Below are 17,025 nucleotides of genomic sequence, written 5' to 3'. Positions count from 1 at the left end.
CAAACAAGATCATCCTTCATGAATGTACTGATTGAAGATGAAGCACTCTCTGAAGGACAGCCCAGGCACAGACAACAAACACTGTCCATGACTAAATTTGGGCTGTAAATCAGAAAAGCCTTTGAAGTAAAAGAGGGCAGTACTAAATTCTCGCCTCATTAAAGCAAAAATAATGACCCCCTCACCTCCCCAGTTAATTTTAAGATAGAGTTTGAATCTACTGAATCAGATTATTTATTCTGAAGGACTCAACTTCACCTTGGATACACTTTAATTTCATTTCCTATTTTTCACCTAAGGCCAAGCCCAGGTAATACGTGCTCAAACATTCTCTTATCCTATAGAAATCTGACAGTGGATAAATGGGATTTGGAAGTGGAAGTCATCAGTTTCAGTAGACTCTGTCACACCAACCAGCAAAACCAAGAGCAGACAAAAACATACCACTACATTTGATTTTCATTTTGAGTATTGGTAAACCCTCTCTATTCACAACTACTTGGGCAAGACAGTTGGGGACAGGGGGGAATCAATCCTATGTAAAGGGGTGGAGGTGAATCAATTCTACGTAAAGGACAAAGAAAAGGTTTTATTCAAATATTTTGTACTTTAAGGAGTATGAACTTCGTTGAGACGAAACAATTTCTGTATCATCAGCACACAGTTCCTAAGGGAGGGGACAGACCACACATCAGCAATTTCTGCTCTGGGAAAATTAATCTCATTACATGTTGTGATTAACATGGCATTGAAAGCAATTTATTAGTTTAAAAGGATAAATCATGTTTAACACAAATAAACAAAAATGTAAAGACACCAATTCCTGCCCTCATTACAAGTAAAACCACTTTAGTTAATAGGTTTTTTAGCATGAATTATTTTCCTGCAACAAACAGGGTGGCTGGGGACACACAGGCTCTGCCAGGTCCTTTTCTACATCTAACATGTGCACGTGCACACAGACACAGAACATTGTACCAGTGACCTTTTCTTCCTCTTCTTACCCCCAGAAATGCAATAGCTAGGAAAGGCCATCAAGTGCTATAGGTATAAAAAATGAAACTGGGTTTTGGAAGCTCTTCCATCCCCCCTTTTTTTTTTTTTTTTTTTTCCCTTTTGGAGTGGTAATTCTAAAAAGTCCTTAAAAAAGAAGGTTTTTATGCCATGATCAGCAAGGTATTTAGTCCCAGGAGCACACATCACTGCAGTCCTAATCACAACTTCCAGCTGTCTATGCTATGTAAAGCAAATACTAAGCAATCTACTTCACACACAAGGTTTATTGATTTTAAAAGTAATATACACAGTATAAAAAGCACCAAGATGACACCTTTATTTTCATAGCTACAGTGTTTCACAAATAATGGGAAAATGTAGTTTTGAAGGTTTCTGTACTGATATTTATTTGCATCTTGGAGACACTTAACATCAGTGACATCTTTCTCTAAAAAAGATGTCTAAAACTCACTCTTTAAGTGAGTTTAAGTGAGTGAACCAAAGTTCAGCAGCACCTGGAGCTGCCCTGAGGGAAACCAAAGGTCGTCTGCCCTCCAGAACAAAATCATCCCTGCAAGGCAGTACCAGAGCAGCAGCAGCACTCTGCCCATGTTACCCCACGTTAAAATACAATATACATCTTCCCTTTCTGCAGGATATGAGCAGAATCCACCAAATGAATAAGGTTCCAAGAGGAGTCTTTGAACTGGGTGAGTCCTTATCCTAATGAGCAATAGCCTGTTCAAAGCATTCCTACAGGGAGTCTCCCAGACCAAAATCACACCTAAGCACCAGCTTGAAATCTGCTACGCAATACAAATAACTTGAAGGTCTCCCTTGACTGATTAAATCACAAACCTATCTCTCCAAGAGGTTAAAATTTAAATGAAAGCTTAGGCTTGGCAAATCCCATCAGATTGTCAAATATGGATATTATTTAGGAACCCCATCTGTTCGTGCAGCAATATGAATATGCAACGTGACTGTTGCTGCAACACTTGCATTCCCATTGTGGAAAATTTACAAGTAAGCAGTTCCTGACCCCAGTTACATCAGGAACAAAGTTCTGGAAGCACATGCAGTAGATTGTTGCCCACGGATAAGAGCTTTGATGCTCTGAGTTTATGTTTCTCTTCCTCTCATGTGCTGAGGTGTGATACCCTTTGCACCTGCACCAGGGCTTATTAATCTTCCTGTTGGGCAAGGTGCAGTGCTCTCTGGAGCACAGGGAAGGAGTGTGTGTGGCAGCGTGCCCTGTGCCACGTGAGCCAGAGCCTGCCCAGAATGCTGGACAAATTAATTACCAGTCTTTCAGGTGAGGAGCTGCCAGCTGGAGGCCACAGGGCTGGAGAGTTGTTCAGCAGGGCTGTAAACCTGCCTGCAGACCACACACACACCGACTGCGTGTGGCTGCCAGGGTCTGACCCATCCTGCAACAGACAGCTGTCAGAATTCACGCAGCTGCTTCTCCACCCAGCAAACACTCCCTTCATGCCTTTGTTTGGTTATAAATCAGATGCTGCACTTCTTAATTCTGCACCTCTGATTCAAGTGGATTTAGGTAAAATTGTCCATCCAGTGGAAGGTGGTGCCATGGCACTGCAAACTGTGTGTTGGCAGAGTAAAAACTTGTGCATAATAAAAACAACCAACTCCCCACATAGCACATGGGAGAGACTGTCCAACTGACAACCCGAAATGACTGACTTGGCTGCAACTGAGCAAAAAAAGCTCCACAAACAGTTGTGAACTTCTACAACAAGCACACTCTATATTCAAGGTGAAAGCAATTGCCAGAACCTAAATTAATTCTGGTTTTATGGATGCCAGAGAGCTCTCTTGGAAAGCATCACCAGGATATTAACTTTATACCTTTAGCAGTGATAAATTCTTGGTTATTGGTAAAAATAAAAAAGCCTCCCACCACAAGATGAAATGTTTCATCTCGACCAACAAATATCCACAGCATCACATTGCCATTATTAAAATCTACTTTGTTACATTTGAGAGGTTTGAGGGGTTGTTTTTTTAAATTAAGTCTGCATGTTTTGCTCTCCAAGCTTCCTGTGAAATACTTGCTGCTTATCAAAGGTCAGGAAGTCACATAACAGAACTTACCCCAAACCCACCAGGTAGGCAAAGGTCCTTTCTACCAACTTAAACCAACAGTTGCACAGCCTTATCTGTAATAGCTTGCTCAGCACATTAACTATCGCTCTCTAGACGTAAAAACCTAATTAGGAAAAACAAATATATGCTGCAGCACAATTTACACTTCTCAATTTCCACTAAAGAGGCCCTGGATTAGAATAAAAGCTCAATCAGGGATAAGACATATTTGCAAATTTGCACAAGTTGCCCCTCCCTGGGTTTTCTGACCCTGCTATAGCTACTGCTTCTACCCAGTGGCACCTAGAAGCAACAGTTTGAAGAGAAATTAAGTAAAAACTCAGTTCAGCAGAATATATCCATCAGCTCTCAGTCAGATGGCTCAGGAATTAACAGGGGCTGCAAAGCCTTAAAGCGAGTTCTCTGATTCAAACAACTGAAACTCAATGTATTTCAGAACAAGCTGACACCCATCCAGAAAATGATGTTGAGTAAGAGCACAGTTGTCTCCCCTGGAAGAAAATACCAACCCTATGGCACACAAATTCTCCACCCTCTCTGATACCAAGCACAAGGCATTTCTCATGATACAAGGATTAAACACAGGAGGAGTTTGCACAAACATGCTCTCAAAGATACACACAGAGCTAAATACATCCAAGGAATAAACAGACAGATTGGATTCCTCTGCCCCTCCAAAACACAGCAGATGTTTCTTCAAATTCAAGGCATAATTATTTTTAATAAGGAATTAAACAAGATGAACTACCACCGTTAAGGTTATGTTCTCCAGTAACCTGTTTCAATGCACAAAGGAAGTTACATTTGTCACATAACCCTCTGAAAATCCCCCCAATGTCCTTACAAAGCATTTGACATATGTGCAATAAATGTGTATGAAGGAGGAAGCTGGACCCTGACACATGAAACACCCTGGCCTACATTTCTCAGGAGGTCAAATGAAGGACAGATACACGAAAAGCACTATTTTGGCAGTACATGCATTTGTAAAGCATAATATTTCACTGACTTCTATTTCAGTCTCTCAGATCAGATATTTCCCAATTAAATAAAAAAAATTAAAAATAAAAAAATCAACCCCCCAACCTTTGAATCATAGAAGTGTGAATAAATGTAACGAATAAATGTCCACATACCCCTAACCATAACCAGAGAAAGTGCATAAATAATGTGCAGCATTCGGATCAATACAATTTGCCTACATATGGCAGGACTTTCAGACTTTAACACCCCTGTTATTTTAGTTGGGTTTAAGACTATGAGAGGATCTGAAATGAAGTGCAGTGAACAACCCTCCAGGAGTCCAGGTTCGGTCCTTCCAGGAACAAGTGTATTTCTGCCTTGCTGTCAGGGAGAGCAGATGCAAGTCTCAAACACCTCAGCTTTAGTTTCACATAAAACAATATTTTCTATGTACAAACAGAGCCAATTTACAATAAACTGTTGACCATTGTGCTCATTTCCTTGTTTTCATATTTGACCAAACATTTCCCTTGGAAGTACAATATCCTGGATGTAGTAAAACATTAGCAGGGAACACAACTTCTCCCAGACCAGGAGGAGCAGAACACATCCACATTTCAGTATCAGGGTGTGGGAGCTCAGTAAAGGTATCCAGTTCCTATTTACGCCTGCATCTAGTTCTCCCTTCTCTCCCAACAGAAGCAATTCTGGAAGTGGAGCCGTTCAGATGTACAGCTAAGTCTCCAGATTGTAGCAAGTGAACACACAAAACAGAGTCAGTGCCAAAATTTGCAACTTCTGACAGAAAATGACAGGAAAGAAGTAGCCAAATAAGTCCCCAAGAATCCTCTCTTATGTACATTTTCCTCCCCTCCTCTAATGAGCTGACAGATGATGCAAACACCTTAATTCTCCAAGCCTCCTGTCCACTGCCATCAATGTCTACACTTGCACAAACTTCCACTTTAGGGATAACTTATAAGCCCTATTTTTAGAGTATCACTCCAAGCTTTGTAGCTACACATCAAGGACATTTATTTACAATATTAACTTTTTTTCTAGTACATACTTCCCAGTAACAGCACCAGCAACAAGCCCTACTGGTAGCCAGAGCAATATGTGCATCTTCAAATTCTAATGCAATTTAAGGCCCATCAGTGTATGAGCTATGAGGAGAATTTCCCTTTCTAAGAGAAACACCAGTCACAATGGAGAGAGAAAATAACTCCTCTGCAGAAAACCCAGAAGTGACATTAAGAAAATCCCATAGTATTTGCTATGAATAATTTAACTATGAACTGCCAGGGCATTTCATTCCAACCTATTTGGAACTGTTAGAATAAATTACTACCAACCAACATTCACAACAGAGATTCAAAGTTCTCATTCTCACTGGTATTTGAAGGCTCCTCAGATTTTCACTAAAACTGACAAAAGCTCCAAAACTTCACAAAACAGAACACCTAACCAAAAATCCCTTTTGTTTTTGTTTTTTTTTTTTTTTTAAATAACACTCTTACCTCTCTGCTACCCAGAGTTTTGTGAATGGAGTTGATTTTAACAGATCCAGTAGCCTGTTAAATTACAGTAATTTGCAATTGAAAAATACTTGCAGATAAAAATGCAAACAAACATGTTGTGCTACAACTATGTCAAACTGAAAAGAATGCCATGACTAAGCTGAACACAAACATTGAGCACAAATGTTAAAAAAGGGGCAACCACGTGTTAGCAGGTGAGCATTCTTACATACCGAGGAAAAACAGTTTCAAAACATTCTTAATGACAGGTAATTAAGAAAGAAACAGAGGGCAGCAAGACACAGAGAAAACAGCTAAAATCCCAAGCTTAATTGCTCTCTTCACAAAGACAGCAACTGCCTCACTGACAACTGAATGCCCTTAAGGAGGGTACTCTCCATGTGGGAACAACGTCACGTGTGTGCGTAAGAACAGAAATGAGCATTGAAAATACATGTGTTGTAATAAACTTGCCCAGGTAAATGTGCACTTCAGGGATTAACATCTTTAGCTAGATTAGAAAGAATTATTTTCTCCTCCTGTGGAGTACAGGAAGCCTTATTAGAGCTTGCCTTCCTGTAAAACATCTGGCACTGACTGACACAGACTACCTGACTACAGGAAATGTAGGTCTAGTGACACATCAAAAACGCTTATCTCTGTGTCATGAGGAGCTGCGCTGAAAAACATTACCCTACGTACTTCCCATTTCATTCATCTCCCTAATGTATTTTAAATCACTTTAGGGATCATGAGATGCCCTACTTGGACAGCTTTAGACACTGAAATGCTCTTCCCACAGCCTGATTGCTCCATAGCGCCCCAGAACAGTTCCCAAAGGGTGGGGTTTGCAGCCTCTGCACCCATCCAGCTTGGTGCAGGTGAGTGAGATAGCTCTCATCACCTCTGGCTGTGCCTCACATCTGTAGTTACGAGCTCATAGCAAATATCCTCTCTTGGAAGAACTGGAAAGATGCTGAGAAAGATTTGGGAGATTTCCTGCTAAGAAGGAAAGTAAATACCCAGTGACACCTCCAAAGCTCAAAGCTGATGGAATGGTTGGTCCCTGAAAGCTCACAAGCAGCGATAACCTCCAGCTGACTCTTACATTATTCCTACACCCAAAAAACCAAAGTGCTCATAATTCTGCTGCAGTAACCCAAGGGCTAGGAGAGCTGTGTCCAGTCTTTTTACAAAAGCTTCCCAGAAAAGAAAAAGGACTGACTGGAACGTCACACGGAAGCCATCAAACTGCCACCTAAGGCACCGGGCTTTTGGCCACCAGAGGAACTGTCACTGTGAGTTACTGTCAAGAATTACACCCAGTGAAAATACATCAGTAATTCACCTTTTCAAGTACAATCAGAGGAGCAAACCCTTGAAACACTTGTCTGATTCTTCTTCTTTTTTTTTTTTTTTAAGTCGGAAAAGGATGGCAAAACCTTTTAAGAAAGTGGATCTGTTTATAGGAAATCAATTTGGATCAAAGCCAGAAGACTATCAAAAGAGAAGATAAAAGATGTATAGATAATGACAAAAAGAAACAGACTGTTTGCTCATTATTTAGTGTTTGGAACAGACAGGGGGAAAGTAAAGTCACCTTACAGAAGTTCACTTTTATCTGCATGGTTTTTAATTTGTTAGAACAATAAGGTGATCTGCTGAATTTTGACGCTTAAAATAAAGCACAAAACAACAAAAACAGCACAGAGAAGACCAAAACAGCACACACTGAGTAATAAGGGGAACCCCAGAACTTCATCAGATGAAACAATACAGAACCCAAAATCAGCAAACACGTCCTTCACTTTATTCTTAGTTTTCCCTGTACTTGTTCACTGTTGCACTTAATTGTAGAGGATATCTTTTTTCCCCTCCCTTTAAAATCAGCATCATAATCAACTTGTGCAAGCCTGTCTAGAACATATTCTGTTGATACAAAACTAGCTGTTGATATTCTAGTATCAATGTAATACTCCAGATGACTTAGAAAACGCCAAGTCAAAGCTCAGAACTTTCAAGCGCAGCTTAAGGGTACTTCAAGAAGAGAATATATGTTGTTCTAACAAGCAAAAGCATTTTTACTACACTGAAATGATTGAAATTGCAAATGTTTATTATTTCTATTACTAAAAATCAGAAAAGCATGGAATCAGAGTTATATAAATATATATATCAACTTGAAAAGCACAAAGGTTACTCCTGTTAGAAAAGGGGACCTGGTTTCCCGTCCCCTCCAAATTCCAGCCCAAGCCCATGCCTGTGCACACACGCAATTAGCCTGAAATTTCCCTGTAACTATACAAGGAAACGGATGAGAACACATCTTCACTGGCATTAGCCTGTGCTCAGATCAGTTCCTCAGTTTAGAAGGACTACTAAAGTAAGGATTTGGATAAATCTCCAAAGAACATTTATGGCTGAGGTGAAGGAGGGCTAAGGAGACAAGTATTGTCATGACTGGGCTGAGTGCAGTAAATAAGTTCTAATTTCAAAGCTACATTAAGCTTTCCTTTAGTGCTGAGAGCCTGGACTCTGCCATATCATACACTGACGCTGCTCTTCCTCAAGCTGACAAAGAGGGCCCAGATTTGACATTTTGTTTAAAAGGCTTCCAGAGAGCCAGGCACTGTACAAGGGATACACACTTCTAAGCCAAGAACAACCTCTTAACTCTGCTCACAGAGGAAGCTGACCCAATGATTTACACTGCAATTGGTATTTCAAGTAAGCACAAAACACAGAAGTGAACTGCTACCTCCTCACAGAGCAGTTCACATGGAGCTAAACAAAACAAGTTTGAAAAACAGCATCCCACTTATGAACTGCACCCCTATTATCAGCCAGGAGAAAGTATCACAGTGTGAGGCTTTTTAGTGCTTAGTTTTTTGCACTACAAGTGTCATTCAAGGGCATCTTCCTGCAATTAAAGAACTACCTAATAAGAATCTGAAGATTTTTCCAAGAATCTTGCTTTTCAGAAGCTGTTTAGTAGATGTCAAAGCACTGAAAACCAAAGCAACTTCCACAGAAAAACAAACAAGCAAGTAAAAAACCGTCAACATTTCTGGGATGTCTGAAAACAGAAGGAAAGGCATTCCCTGCATTCATGGACATGGCACCACACGTGTTCTGATAGGAAAGGATGTTTCATAGCCCAGCTTTGAGGTGTAGCCCCTTCTTTTATGGGCTTTATGTGCTAACCCTACAGAAAAAGCTGTGTGAAATTTGGCTCATTCCATTTGATGAGCCAGCTTCTTCCAAATATGCTTGCTCTCTTTGCTGGACCACACCAAGGACCAACCTGGCCCTGCATGAACGAAGTACAAAAATTAAAGCCTGAAATACAGTACCTTCCAAATGATGACTACTTAGAAAAACTGAGTTTTTACTAATTTAGCCTAGCATTTCAGGATGTGTCCCATCACACATATACCCCATAGCACTGGTTCACCTGGGTACTGGCACCTGGTGCTGATCTTGCTATGGAAAGTTACTTAGATCTGTGAAATAACACAGGATGTGGTGCTTTATTTTAAGTATCAAAATTCAACAGATCACCCTACTATTCTAACAAATTTAAAAAGAAATTGTTTAAGCAAACTTGTGAAAATATTTTATCTCAAGTATCATGAATTTCTTAACCTCCCTCTCTTTAAGCTCATAACTCTAAAAAAATATTTTAAATTGAAGTACCCTTTGAAAAATAAAAGAAAACAAACATCACAGTGAGACCGTGAAGGACTGAAATTCAGCAAAAAGTAAATTTTCACACAACTTTCATCAACTGCAAATAAGAGCATTGACATGATGTTAAAAGATCTTTATCAGAGATCAGCATGTTATCAGAACTGCAATTATGCCATTATGTCCTATGCAATATTTTATGTTTAAATTTAATTTACCTGCAGTGAGTCCTTCGGGTCAGAAGCAAACCAGGCCGTGAACAGGCTCACACTGACACTGTTTGCTTATTCACTCCCATGTTCTTTAACCACACCACAAATTTGTATCAAAACACAGATAACCTTAAGGGCGAATGCTGCCTAAATCCCGGACATCCGAACACAAGCACTGGGACTGGGAATTCACAAGCAATTGACACGGCACGGTTCGGGCTTCCTTTCCACAACAACAACCCACACCGTGTGTATATTTACCTACAATGTATCCTAACAACCCGGCCATTGATACTGACAAGCTCCTGGGAACACACACATCACAGGAAGGCAGAAACAAGCTGTGCAGCAAGGTTATAACAGTAACACCGTTCAGCACTTCCTCACAGTTTCTTATTAGTTCAAAAACGATCGTTTTCATCTCACAAGAAAGTTTACTGTGAGGTAAAAGTACACTTCTCCGCATGCATTCATAGTCAGATAGGCCTTGATGCTCATGCTTAGGTGCAGTGGGAACAGAGAATTCAGTACAACTATAATATTTAAGATAAAATCTGTAATGGAAATTTACGATTTACCAATCTCCCCTCAAAAATATCAGCTTGCAAAATGCCTGATGACAGTCAAAATTTTGCTGATACTCAAATTACTTGGATACAAAAATGAAGAGGCTGCATTATATTTAGTTGGTTTTGAACATCTTTTCTTAAAATGCTTTACAGCAACCTCCATGCAGTCAATCCATGGAATGTTCAACATAGAAAAAAAAAAAGGCATCAAGTGGAAAAAAAAATCAAACAAGGGAAATAATTAAAAACATATTAAGAAACCTATTAAATAATTCAGCTATTTTTATAATTTTTTAATGCTTAGCATATGAATGCAAGAAAGAGGGAGGAGGCATCATAAACACCAGGTTAAAATACACCTACCCCTAGCCGAGAGCTTTTTGGTGTTGATGATTTTGGCAGCGTACTCTTGTCCTGTAGTGATTTTCATGCACCTCCTCACGACGGAGAACGCCCCTCTGGAAACCAAGAACCGGGCAAAGTGTCAGTCCCACTGAAACACTCCACTGCCATTTACCGGCTAACGGGCTGCACGGAGGGGTGTGATGTCGGCAGAATCAAAATCAAAAAACAAAAATAGAAAGGGGTTTTCTGATTTTCCGGCAGCGACGGCGGGCATTGATTTCATTCACCAGAACTTTGCGGGGTGGAAGCCGTGCGGCCGAGGGCAGGCGGCTGTTCAGAGCCCGGGGCTGGGGGGGCCCAGGGCGGCAGTGGCCGTGGCCCCGTGTCCCCCTCGGCGGTGACACCGGGGGAAGGGGGGGGTGACACCCAACATGGCGATCGGGGCTGCGCCCTCTGCCCCGCCGCTGGGGGGAGCCCCCTTAGGGACAGAGACACCCCCACCCCGCCCGCGGCACATTAATAGTTCACAGTCATTAAAAAAAAAAAATAATAAAAATTAATACATAATAATAGATAGAAGTGAGAGCTCCCACGGCCCCCCTGGAGCCCCCCGCCGCCCCGGGGCCGTACGGACGGAGCCCGAGCGCTCCCGCGGGGCTGTCGGCAGCGCTGACGGAGCCCCGGGCGCGGCTCACGCACCGACCCCGCAGCCCCACGGTGCCTTCACCCCCCGGGCCGGTCCTTACTTCCCGAGCTCCTCGAAGAGCTGGTACTCGTCGGTGAAGCGGGTGCAGGTGGTCGAGGCCATCATGAGGACGGGCGGCCGCCGGTGTCTCCGGCGGCCGGGGACGGCGAGGCGGTGACGGCGGAGGGGCTGCGAGACAAGGCGAGGCGAGGCTCCGGCTTCTCCTCCTCCTCCTCCTCGCCGCCGCCTCCTCTAGTGACGGCGCTGCCTCCGCGCCCTCCTCCGGTCTTCCCTCTCCCCTCCCCTCGTCCTTTAGGGAAGCAAACAAACAAATAACTAAATAACCAACTAACTAAATAAATAAACAAACAAACAAACAACCGCGCGTCCTCCCCGCTCCCTCGCGCGCAGCCGGGGAGAAAGGCGGCGGCGAAAGGAAAGCAAAAGCGGGGCGGGGGGCGCGGCGCTCCCTCCCCGCCCCGCCGGCGGCTCAGCCCGTCCGCCGGTGCCTTGCCTCCCCCTAGCGACCCCGGCCCCGCGGCTCGCTCCCGCCGGGGACGGCGTTGGCACCGATGGGGGGGACTCACGCTGGCTGCCGGAGCGGGGAGAGCCGGGGAGATACGGGCAGCGGGGGGAGGACTGGACCTTCTTTCCACCCGCGGCGCTGCCCTGAGGGGAGCGGGTGCACCTGCGAGCCCCTCTGAGGGGAGGGCGCGAGGGGGGGATGCGCGAGGTGGGCACGAGGGGGGGATGCGCGAGATGCGGGGTGCGCGAGATGGGGGCGCGCGGCAGCGGCGGGGGGCGCGTGCGGGCGCGCGCTGGCGGGCAAAGGGGCCGTGACGTTCCCGCATCCCCTGCCGCGTGCGGGGAGGGGACACGCGCACACACGCACACACACCGGGCACCTCGTGACGTCACACCCCGCCGGGCTGCGGGGGGGCACACGCACACACACACCGGGAGGCTCGTGACGTCACAGCGGGCCCGGGAAGGCGGGGGAGGACACACACATGGCGCGTGCGCTTGGTGGCGGCCGCGGCTGCCCCCGTGTCCGTGACTGTCCCCGTGTCCGTGACCGTCCCCGTGTCCGTGACTGTCCCCCGTGTCCGCGACTGTGCCCGTGTCCGCGACTGTCCCCGTGTCCGCGACTGTGCCCGTGTCCGCGACTGTGCCCCGCGATCCGTGACTGTCGTCCGCGATGTCCCGTTCCGACTGTCCCCGTGTCCGTGACTGTGCCCGTGTCCGTGACTGTGCCCGTGTCCGCGACTGTGCCCGTGTCCGCGACTGTGCCCGTGTCCGCGACTGTGCCCGTGTCCGCGACTGTGCCCGTGTCCGCGACTGTGCCCGTGTCCGCGGGACCCCCGCCCCGCCGGAACGCGGCACAGCCTTGTGATTGCACCCCGTGGGAATGACCCGCGGGTCCGGGAGGGGACCGCCGGGACACGGGGTAACGCCGTGCCTGCTGCTGCGCAGAGCGCCGGGGAGGGCAGGGCACACGCGTGGAATGTCACAGCAAACAGCTGGGCCCGCTCCTCTCACCTCGGGCCGGGCTCCGCTGTTACAACAACACACACCGCACCATCAAAGGCCACAGCGAATCACAGAATAGCCTGAGCTGGAAGGACCGCAAAGATCATCGAGTCCACCCCCTGGCCCTGCACGGGACAGACCCCAATATTCCACGTGCCTGAGAGCGTTATCCAAATGCTCCTCGAGCTCTGTCAGGTTTGGGGCCGTAACCACTTGAACACAGAACTGGAGGCTATCAGGCCACCTGAAGTACTTTCAGTCTTTTCTGATGAACTTGAATTGCTTTTGCTCCTTTCTGATAAACTCGGTGGTGGTGAGACACATAAAGAGTTAAATTAACACCTGCACAGCACTTTGGTCATTGGGCACAATTAGAGCTCCACAGACACACGGCAGCCTAAAGCATCTCCATCCTTATTTTGAGGCGTGAGAAGACACACAGACAAAATACATCTGCAAAAGTTTTCCTCTGCATGAAATCTCTGGAGTTACCGGAATCAGGATCCAGAGCCGGATCCTATAGGAAGAGTTAGAACCTGTCAGCTCTTCACGAAAGGAACATGAACGTACAACAGGAATGCTGAGGGTAGTTGTCCTTTGGGCGAGGCAGCAGTGCCTCGTACAAATACACGGAATTTGCAGCATAAAGGTGGCAGCAAAGGGAGCCTTTGGAACTCGTGAGCAAGTACAAAGCATTTACTCCATCGGTCCCTCTCCAGGGAAACGCTCTGTGCAGCACTGTCAGTACAGGGAGACTGCAGGATGTTTCAATTTAGATCAGCAAGAACGGACCTATTCCCATACCCGTGAGGGGAATGTGCATAAACAACACGATCAGCAGTGCTGAAACCCCAGGGTGAGCTGATAACTGTGTTTGTGGGGACTTACCTGTCAGGTTCCTTATCCGGATACAACAGGCATGAAAAAATCAGGCAGATTCCCCTGGCCCGTGTCATTTTTTCCCTGATAGTATGTTCTGAAAACAAGCATTTGCCGAAAGTATCTGCTGTTACCGTGCCACACAGTTATTACCTCATAAAAAAGTGTTCCAAAGAAATTAGTAAAATCAATTTCAAAATTTCGATTCACTTTCTTTTCTTGTTGATGTTTTTTAAACACATTATGAGGATGAGTGACCAAACTGAGATTTAAAAAAAAAAAAAAATTTCCTCTTTTTTTTGTCCCATTTCACAACCTGAAAAAAAAAAACCCAAACCAAGCCTAAGAAGGGGACAAGGAGTTCCTACAGAAATATCAAGTGTGAATTTCATCATAGGAGCTGAGGAAAGAAAATAATTGTTTACAAGATCAAGTACCACAGGACTTGATTTCCACAAGAAGAGGTACTAAGGAAGTGATGAGTAGCTTGGAAACGCTTCAGTTCAGAGGGGTTTTTTATCTTTCCAACAATCGTCTCTTAAGTATAGTTCACTCTTGAGCTGAAAGAAAACCTTAATTTGTAGCTGCCATTTAAGCACTCTGTACTTTCCCCAAATTCTTCCTGAGCACACCAAAGCAGGCAGGATGGAAGCCAAGGATCTGGTCCACAAGGTGAAGTTCTAAAAGCTGGTTAGGGCTTCAGGTTTCTAATAAGGCCACAGGAACAATTAATCTTGTTGAAGGAAGTCACACCTCAATGATGAACCAAAAAAAAAAAAAATGCTTAAAACCCATCCCAGAGCATGTTTCTCTTCCCCAGGTTTTTAAGAGAGTGCTTCAAGCCTGAAAGAAACTGAAGAGCTGTTCCCCTAAAGTTCCTGCAGTTCAACAAAATGTTACAGCTCAGTGGAATGAATTATGTATTCCACTTGATACTGAAACATTTATTTGTGCAAAGGAAATTGTATTTATTTCAAGAGTTTGCTATTCAGCCAGGCCTTTGCTTTGCATGGCTTTATTTTTAGACAGAAAAAGTGAGGTTTTAATTTTATTTCTGACCTTGCAAGTACAGATTTTCAACTGGCTTATGTTTTGAAGGAGCCAGAGCTTTCAAAAGGTCATTTGTGTAGATTGCTCATTATGAGGGCTGCTAGGAATATTGTGTGTTTAGTTCATGAACAAACGCAACAGCCATTTACAGCAGAGGTCTAGACAGAAAATGCCCTGAAAACCTGAGTGCTCTGGGGTTTAGGTAAATACTGGCTTTATGACCAGGTGGTTTTGAACAGAAATCCTTGATCCTTCCCAAGGTTGCCCATATTCTTGTGGCAAAGCACTTAACTGGCTCGGGGCAACCGGTGGGAAACATGGGAGCAGTTACAGGCACATCACCTCAGGAAAGCAAGGAAAACATCCATCAGGTATGTGCAAAGCAGGAAAGATGTAGGAACAATTTTTTTTTTTTTTAAATTAACTGAGAAAAATCACCCAGAAAAAAATGGAATTGCAGTTCCTTGAGCAGTTTGGACTGCAGGCACCAGATGTCAGGTCAGTCTGGAATTCTCTGTTGCACCCCATGACGTGTGTCTCTTGTTTTCTCCCTGGAGCTGTTGGACTCTCCTAAGTGAAGCTCTAGGGGGCAGAAGGACTGGTGACATCACCCAGACATCCCAGGTCTCTGCTGGATTGTGAAGCAGATCGGGGAAGGTTCCTCAAGGAAGATGAATTATTTCTCCATGACTTACACTCCTGGCAGCACCTTCCTGCCCGGGCAGGGTAGTGTGAGTGCTGCCTCTCCCTGCTGCTGGAGCATTCCTAGGGAGCATTAATTCACTCCTCAGTGAACCACAAAGATGTTGGCAGAATAACTGATTTGATAGCTCAGTGCTTCTGTCACGCTCTTGGTGTGCAAGAGACCACAGGTTCTCTCTGGCCTTAAAAAGCATCACTCCTGACGGGCTGGGAGGCATTGCTGGCCACTTAACTCCTACTTCTGGAAGCACCACAGGGAGAAATAGGTGAAAAATTAATGCCGTTTTTTTCTAGCTTGCTGCATGGGGCAAGGACAAAAACACAGGCTGAGCCTAACAGAGATGTTTTAATTTGTTTGCATTGGAAAGGAAGCAGGAGTGCTCTGACAGGATTCAAGTTTTACCTCAGAATTTTAAAGAATATGTTTTTCTAGGCTTTTTTTTTTTAAGCATTTTTAATTAGGAATCCTCCTTTAAAAGAATGTATTTGAAGAGAGTGATTTCTTTATAATCCGCTTGTCCTGGTTATTTTAAGCTGAGTAATTTTTAATGAATTCTTAGCAAACAAAATATTCCATTATTTACACAGCTCTTCTTCCAAGCAATTACAAGAGTCAGTAACACTCTGAGAACAAGACCTTTAGCCACTGGCTTGCACGACATGGATTTGAAAGACAGATACAATTAAAAAAGAGATCCTTCATGCTGAGAATGAATTCTCCCCTGTGAGGGTGGTGAGGCACTGGCATGGCAATCAATTAAATCGTGCTGAATCTTCATTCTCAATGCTTTTGGTGACTGTTTGGGAAATATTTCCAGGCATTTGCTAAAACAAGCGAGGGACTTGAAGTCATTTAATCTACCATATGTTTTAGATTCAGAGCATCCCTTCAATGAAGAAAGTTGAAGAAGGGAATTAATACCAACAGCCCCTGCTTCCCATGCACGGGCATTCCCAGCCCTGGAGATGAGGTGGCTTTCCAAGAGGAGGGGAGTCAGAAGCAAGCAGGAACAGAGTTAACCAGAGCTGGCTTGAATTTTATGGGGGAAATTAGTCCATGTTGAGATTTTTGAAGGAGATGAACATGCTGGGGGCAGAGAGAAAAGGGAAATATTTTAATGGCAATAGTTTGGACAGACTGAGTCGAAGAGGAGAGAAAAGATTTGGTGAGAAAAGATCTTGAAGGAACCAGTGCATAGGAGACATTGTTGACTGGGAAGAAGCTGAGTTTTGAGGAGAACACAGTTGTAAGACCTGTGGAGGTTTTACATGGAAGCAGAGGAGAAATGCAGTGACTGGTTCCCATCACCCTGACAGCAGGGAGTGCTCCCAGTAAGGATAAAATGAAAGGACATAAGGATATGTACAACCTCCAAAGTGTGTCCCTAATCACATGTCTTTTAATTACCTCCTGGAGTGGAGTGGTGGCTCCACTGCTTGTGGTATTTTTTTGACATCCCACAGAGAAGAAGCTTCTCAGCCTCTCAGTTAGAAAACCATTTGCCAGAAATGAATTGAAATGTGACGGACACATGAAATAAAAATATATGTACATCCAGCAGGAAATGGCAATTAACAGATATTAGTAGACAATAGACACGCATTAATTACATGCACTCACCAATGAGAAAGGTTGGGTTGCCTTATCCTGGGAAAAACATGGATCAGCAGGATACACAGGGAATTGTAGCAGATGTATTATCACTGCAGGCAGGCAATGCAAAGGGTGGAAAAAACACTGTTACAGAGGAAAAAAT

At 44.4% G+C, this 17,025-nt stretch overlaps 1 protein-coding gene across 14 annotated transcripts in view; it reads right to left on the bottom strand.

The window, feature by feature from the left end:
* CAMK2D (calcium/calmodulin dependent protein kinase II delta) overlaps positions 1 to 11,830 on the bottom strand; it is a 117,888-nt gene extending 106,058 nt beyond the window's left edge. For 3 of the 14 annotated variants that reach the window (XM_050320733.1, XM_050320736.1, XM_050320741.1), the window contains exons 1-2: positions 11,169 to 11,581; positions 10,441 to 10,535 (exon numbers count right to left, since the gene is read on the bottom strand). In XM_050320733.1, the coding sequence (XP_050176690.1) occupies positions 10,441 to 10,535; positions 11,169 to 11,233 (160 nt within the window). In that variant the 5' untranslated portion in view covers positions 11,234 to 11,581. Of the gene's footprint in view, positions 1 to 10,440; positions 10,536 to 11,168; positions 11,590 to 11,694 lie in introns of those variants that run through there. The other 11 variants (XM_050320732.1, XM_050320738.1, XM_050320729.1 and 8 more) reach the window with 7 other exon arrangements.
* Positions 11,831 to 17,025: the final 5,195 nt, after the last annotated feature.

Source organism: Myiozetetes cayanensis, unplaced genomic scaffold (assembly GCF_022539395.1).
Source record: "Myiozetetes cayanensis isolate MyiCay16 unplaced genomic scaffold, myiCay2020 scf24, whole genome shotgun sequence".
In the NCBI taxonomy this organism is placed as follows: domain Eukaryota; kingdom Metazoa; phylum Chordata; class Aves; order Passeriformes; family Tyrannidae; genus Myiozetetes; species Myiozetetes cayanensis.
This window is presented reverse-complemented; position numbering and strand designations above follow the sequence as displayed.